Below are 6,738 nucleotides of genomic sequence, written 5' to 3'. Positions count from 1 at the left end.
AGAGCTCTACCACTTGAGCCTCAGCACTACTTCTGGCTTTTTTCCCCCCTATGTATGTGGTACTGAGAAATTGAACCCCAGTCTTTGTGCATGGTAGGCAAGCACTCTACCATTAGGCCAAATTCCTGGCCCCACTCTGGCTTTTTGGCTATTAATTTGAGGTAAGACTTTCCTGCTTTGGCTGACTTTGAGCCAAGCTCCTCAGATCTCAGATCCCTGAGAAACTAGGGTAATAGGCGTGAGCCACCAACACCTGGAACGTGCATTTTCATTTCAGTGATTGTTTCCACGTAGGTAAGCAGACATCTTTTCATTTGATGGAGTATCCTTGTTTAAATTTACTTTTTCTAGTGCTTTTTTATATTGAATATACAATTGTAGCTAAAAATGTCATGGAGTTATTTCTGTATGACTCCTTTGTGGATTTTTATGGATTCACAATCTACATATTTTAGAGTTAATGTTGTACTTAGTATCAGTTAAATTTCAACTTCATTCCTCTTATCTCTTAGTTTTCCCCACTCCACTCCATGCATTCGAAGACTGTTCCATCTACAGGTTTATTCTCGTCATTGTTGTTAGTGATGAATTCCCTGTGGATGTGTGGCTTTCTGCATTGTTACAAGGGTCCATGTGTGTATTTATACTAGTACCTTATAATGTTGATCACTAAACCTTGGTAAGATAGTTTGAAACTTAAAAGCTTGATATTTCTAACTTGAATTTTCTTCTCAAGATTAGTATTTTGGGGGGATCGTAGGATTTCAAATGAATTTGACAATTTTTTCTATATCAATAAATATTGTTTGGTGTTATTGCAAATGGTGGTATTGATTAGTGTTTGCATAGATGTTTGTTAGTATATACAAATAAAATTAATTACAATGAACACATGGGAAGAACAGATCACATATGTCCATCTAATGCTGGAGAAAGAACAAGAATCTTTTGAACACGTCCTGGACCTCCTTGCTCCTCAGAGGGTAGATGAAGGTATTCGCAGTGGGGCTCAGGGCTGAATACAGAACACCAGACACTTGGCCGCTCTCTGCGCTGTAGCTGGAGGCAGGGCTGATGTAAGCACAGAACACCAGGAGAGGTACACAGAGACCACGAGGAGGTGGGATGAGCAGGAGGAGAAGGCCTTGGGCTTCCCCTCAGCTGAACGTGTGCACAGGATGCTCTGGAGGAGACAGCCACAGGACAGCGTGAGAGCAGGAAGTTCAAGCCTCCGCAGAGGGGGGCATTGTCTTAAGGGCACAGACTGAGCCAGGGCAGCCCTTGGCCTGAGGACTCTTCTCTGGCCCCTCTCTCATGTTGAGGTCCCAGTAGTCTCTCCAGGTGGCCTTCTGTGTCAATCACAGGAGAGGAAATAGATTTGACCATTTCCCATACACATTTTGTCATTAGAGGATCAAACACTGCAAGCACTCAACTGTGAATGGAGCAGTGAGGTCAGAAAGTGAAGATCCTTTCCCTCTTGATCTGATCCCTCTACTGCCTTGCGTCTCCAAAGCCTATGACTAAACAAGATCCGGGCTAGCATCTGGCTTTCTACCATGTGTAGCCAGAATGCAGCAGCAAGACCCCTGTGATTATCTTTTCTGTCTCTGGGGGCAAGTGGCTTTCTTCACTCTGAAGATGGCTTTCTGAGTAACTCTCTACTGTGGACGTCACAGGCAGGCTTCAAGGCCATCTCAGTGTGACCCCGAGGGCCCGGTTCCTTAGGGCTTGGGTTGCATCACACAGCCAAAACAATCTTATGTAACCAGGATGACCTGCAGCCAGCGGCCTCCTCTGGACTCCACACAGCAGGATCATAGCCCCAGAGCCTGAATGGCACAGGGGGGACATGTGGAGCTGACCCCTGCTATAATATCTGTCCACGCTCTCTCTGGGCAAGTGCATCTGGGCCGTGGCACCATCTGTCCCCTAGGGTTCATCTGGAATAGCTCACATGTCTAGAGATGCACGGGTGTGCTGCTCACAGGTAGGCGGTACGTCTTAGCCCTTTCCTCTGTTCAGTCAGGATGGTCACTTGCTGTTGTAGGCCCCTGCAGGCCCCAGAGGCTCCCATGTCAAGAGGACATGGATTCCATTCTGTGAGGACTTCCGATGTCCAGGAAAAGGGAGCTCAGGGTGCTCTGGTAAATATCACAGGAATATGAGCAGACTCGTGGGCAGTCACGGACAGTCCTCTCCCTAGCCTCCTCCTTGTTGATGCCACCAGGAGCCAAAGCCTATGCACTGCCTCAGGTGGTGGGCTCCATAGTCATGCATTCTACTTGCTTCTCAGAAACGGAGGCATGATGTTTTCTGTAGAGTTTATGAGTCTTTCTCACACATGCCCCCAAACAAGATAATTGCATAGCGTTCGTGACTGGGAAGTATGTGGAGCTGAATTCTACCACAGAAGCTAGACAGGGTGGAAGGGCTCCTGCTCGGGTGGCCTCTCAGCCACACTGTGGCCCCAGCCCCAGCAGTAGCCATCCTCTGTACTTGTTCCCAGGGCATCTGCAAATGTTTTCCATGGCAAATCCATCCAAAAGGTGGACAGGACAGAGAAAGGACACCTCCCTTCCCTAGGGAGGAGAAACTGCTTCTGACATGGCTCACCTCCACCTTGTTAGGAACCCCAAAATGGGTTTGGGGCTGCAGCTTTTGTATAATCACTCTGGGTTGGCAACTCTGGTTTGTTCAGAGAGGTATTGGAGGTGAGTGTGGTGCTTGGGAAAGGAAAGTAGTTGTAATGTTGGTGCTGAGCTGTGGTGATAGCCATTCACACATGGTCATTCGCTTCTCTCTCTCTCTCTCTCTCTCTCTCTCTCTCTCTCTCTCTCTCTCTGCCAACTCTGTGAGTGTGTGTGTGTGTGTGTGTGTGTGTGTGTCCTGAGGTTTCTACTCGGGGTCTCAGTGATGTCCCTGAGCTTTTGTGCTCAAGGCTAGCACTCCACCACTCAAGTCACAGCTTCACTTGTGGCTTTCCGGGTAATTAAATGGAAATAAGAGTTTCATGTTAACTTTCCTTACCCAGGACAGCTTGGAACTGTGATCTTCAGATCTCAGCTTCCAATGTAGCTAGGTTTACAGGTATGAGCCACTGGCATCCTGATAGAGAAGAACAGAAGGTGCCTGGTGTGTCTGGGCTCAGATGCTCAGAGAAAACACAGGATGTCCATTTCAAGAATTGCTCTCCCAGGATTTGGGAGAAACTTCTTGTAAAATAATCACCGTAATTACCAGAAATTCAGTTGCTATTTCTGTCAGTAGTGGGCCTTGAACTCTGGGTCTGGGAATTATCCCTGAGCCTTTCATCTCAGGTCTACCCCTTAAGTCATAGGGCCACTTCCATTTTTTTTGGTGATTAACTGGAGAGAAGAGTATCACAAACTTTTTAGTGCCCGGGCTGGCTTTGAACCATGATCCTCAGATATCAGATATCTCCTGAGTAGCTAGGATTATAGGCATGAACCACCATACCCCACTTCAGAAATTCAGGTTTAATTGGACATGTTGCAGCTTATTTGCTGGATCTAGCATAAGGCTTGAAACATGTGGCATTCAGAAAAGCCAGGTGACCAATGACGCGCGGTACTCTTGTGTAATGGAGGGCTGTTAGTGCGACACAGACTGAACAAGAGCCAAGTGTGACTGAGAGTCTGTGGGCTGGCAGTTGGAAAGCCAGTGGAATGAGAAGCAGTTCATGGAAGAGGGTACGGGAGTGGGGGCTGAAGCTACACTGATGCTTTTTATCACTTTGAGCTTTGGATTGCTTGTTTGAAACTGTGACTATAGCCAGTACAATGTAAACAGGTCTTGCTGGATCACCCCGCAAGGCCATTTCCTGGACAGATTAATGGCATGAATCTGGGAGAGCTATGTGACTCTAGAGTTTCCAGTAGTGTGGTCCCAATGGCTGAATCTCCAGGATGGCAGAGGCATAGAGAACCACGGAGGTAACTGCTGTAGACTCTGCTGTCTGTCATCACAGCCTGGGACTGGCTGTTGGAGGTAAAGCATGCCTATGACTGGCTCCCACTTCCCGAAAGACCTATTGCCTATTGACAATTTGACCCCAGTTTCCACCCTCCCCTCAGCCATTTATACTGTAGAGGAAGTATCACAACCAGTTCACTGACTCCTGGCCATCGCTGCCCCACGTGTGGAGTGAAAAAGTGGAGAAAATGTGGCCCTGTTTGCTCAGTGTGTTGAGTAGAGCCCCCAGTGACTGTCTGTGTTTCCAGACAAGTCTCTGTGGAATTTCTCACTGACCTGCCCTTCCCTTTACTTAGAGAACCAGGAGTTGTTTTTTCTTTAAACTTTTTGTCTGATAATTTAAATAAGCAGCTTTTCTACCAGACAGGTGGCTCATTGCATGGGCTTGATTTTTACATATGAAACATTGACATTTAGGTAAAAGCAAAGCTCATCTGTGCTCAGGAAGGAAGCTCAAGCTGCAGACCCACTCTGGTCCTGCGCGGGGTACGCATGGCCCCTGGAAACCAGTCTGTGGTGACCACGTTCATCCTGCAGAGGTTTGTGGAGGAGCCTTGGCTCCAGGACACCCTCTTCTGTGTCCTATTCCTCTTGTTCCTGATGGCTCTGCTCGGCAACGTCCTGATCATTGCAGCCATCCTCTGCAGCCCCAACCTCCATACTCCCATGTACTTCTTCTTGGTCAACCTGGCCCTGATGGATCTCATCTGCACTGTGACTGTCTTGCCCAAATTCCTCCAGAGCCTCGTGGCTGAGAACACCATCTCCTTTGGGGGCTGCCTCATGCAGATGTTTGTCTTCACTTGGGTGCTTGGATCTGAGTTGCTGCTTTTCTCTGCCATGGCCTATGACCGCTACCTGGCCATCTGTCGGCCACTGCACTACGGTACTCTGATGAATGTCAAGGCCTGTGTGTCCCTGGCTGCCTTTGTGTGGTCTACTGGGGCCCTCAACTCCTTGGTGCTCACCTGCCTGGTCCTGCGTCTGTCCTTCTGTGGCCCCAACCTCATCACACACTTCCTCTGTGAGATTCCACCGGTGCTTCTGCTCCCCTGTAGCCCTACCTTCATCAATGATATCATGACCGTTATTGCAGACATGTTCTTGAGTGGCCTTAACTTCCTGTTGACCATGGCATCCTACGGGTGCATCATCACCAACATTCTGCACATCCGCTCAGCTGAGGGCAAGAGGCGTGCCTTCTCCACCTGCTCAGCTCACCTCATGGTAGTCACCCTCTACTACTCCACGGTGCTCTACACCTATGTCCGGCCAGCCATGGGTTCCACTGGGCTCGTGGACAAGGTCATTGCAGTGCTGTACACCACTGTCACTCCTTCTCTCAACCCCCTCATCTATACCTTGAGAAACAAAGAATTCAAGGCATCCTGCAGAAAGCTCCTGTCTTTTGTGAGGTGACCTTAGGTAAGAAAGGAACTTGGAAAGTGGCCGGAGAGGGCCTGACCCTTCTCATATGTTGAATCTGGAATTTGTCGTTTTTGTCTCCTGGGGCTGTCTGTCTGTCTGAGAGCATGTGTAGGTCAATGCCATGTCTTGTGTCACAGAATATCTGATATTTTTATTCCTCTGAAAGTTAGTACGCAATGTGCATTGCTATACTCCTCGTACCTTACAATTTATATGTGTACATTGTGTCCTCTTAAACATTAAGGCCTCTGATTCATTTAACTAGATGTACTAATTTAATCACTTTACTCATAAGTATAGAATCTTTTAATGGACAAGGCTTTTTTTGTTCTTTTTTGTTTGTGTTGTTTCATTTGTTTGGTTATGGGATGTTGTTGTCATTGTATGATTGTTTGCCTGTTTTGATGTTGGTTCTGGTGATTGACTCAGGGCTTGGACACTGTCCCTGGGATTTTTTACCCTCAAGATTATTGCTCTACCACTTTAGCTAAAGCTCTACTTCTGGATTTTTGCTTTTAAATGAAGATGGGAGTCTCATTAAATTTCCCTGCCATATTGGCTTTAAACTGCAATCCTCAGCTTCCTGAGTTCCTAAGATTACAGATGTAAGCCACCAGCACCCAGCTTAATGTACCATTCTTAAGCAATTTCATTTCATATAGTGATTCTGCCATTGGCAGTATTTGAGTATTTATAACATGGTTTGTAGGCCATACAAAGAGGATCCATAGAGGGTGAAGTCCCGTGGCACCTAAGGAGCACATGAGGCGTAAATGTAGCTGTTTCACCATGTACCAGATGATTTTATGGGCTGGATGTGCCCCACCCTGGCTACTCATACTGTATTGTCCCAGTGACTGTGACCCCTGCTCCTGACCCATGCCTCCTGTTCACCCCTGGCTCTTCTCCTGCTACCACCGGAACAGTCTGCATGGTTTTATTTTGTCTTGTTTTGTATGATTGTGGAACTTCATCTCAGGAGCTAGGAGCTGTCCCTGAACTCTTTTGCTCAAGGTTAGCACTCTACCTCATTGAGCTACAGCTCCACTTCTGGCTTTTGAGTGGTTAATAAGAGATAAGAGTCTCGTGGGGACTTCTTAGGCTATGTTCCAACCATGATCCTTACATCTCAGCCTCCAGAGTAGCTAGAATTACAGGTGTGATCCACCAGCACTCAGCTAGTTGCGCCATTTATGAGTACAACATTTTAGATTCTGTACAAAATGAGGAATGTGACATTTGTCTTTTTGAGCTTAGCTCCTTTGACTGTACATAACATCCTCTAGGTTCGTCCTTATTATAATTTGGACTTTC

General features: G+C 47.1%; 1 protein-coding gene across 1 annotated transcript; it reads left to right on the top strand.

Moving 5' to 3' along the window:
* The first annotated feature begins 3,705 nt into the window (after nucleotides 1–3,705).
* LOC150053635 (olfactory receptor 13G1-like) lies at nucleotides 3,706–5,659 on the top strand. The gene is made up of 2 exons (XM_090346833.1): nucleotides 3,706–4,011; nucleotides 4,414–5,659. Exon 2 carries the CDS (start codon nucleotides 4,489–4,491, stop codon nucleotides 5,413–5,415), a length of 927 nt encoding a protein of 308 aa, XP_090202959.1. The 5' UTR covers nucleotides 3,706–4,011; nucleotides 4,414–4,488; the 3' UTR covers nucleotides 5,416–5,659.
* The last annotated feature ends 1,079 nt before the right edge of the window (nucleotides 5,660–6,738 follow it).

Source organism: Megascapheus bottae, chromosome 15 (assembly GCF_031878675.1).
Source record: "Megascapheus bottae isolate mThoBot1 chromosome 15, mThoBot2.hap1, whole genome shotgun sequence".
Classification (NCBI taxonomy): domain Eukaryota; kingdom Metazoa; phylum Chordata; class Mammalia; order Rodentia; family Geomyidae; genus Megascapheus; species Megascapheus bottae.
Note: the sequence above shows the minus strand (reverse complement) of the source record. Positions and strands in the feature narration are given on the sequence as shown.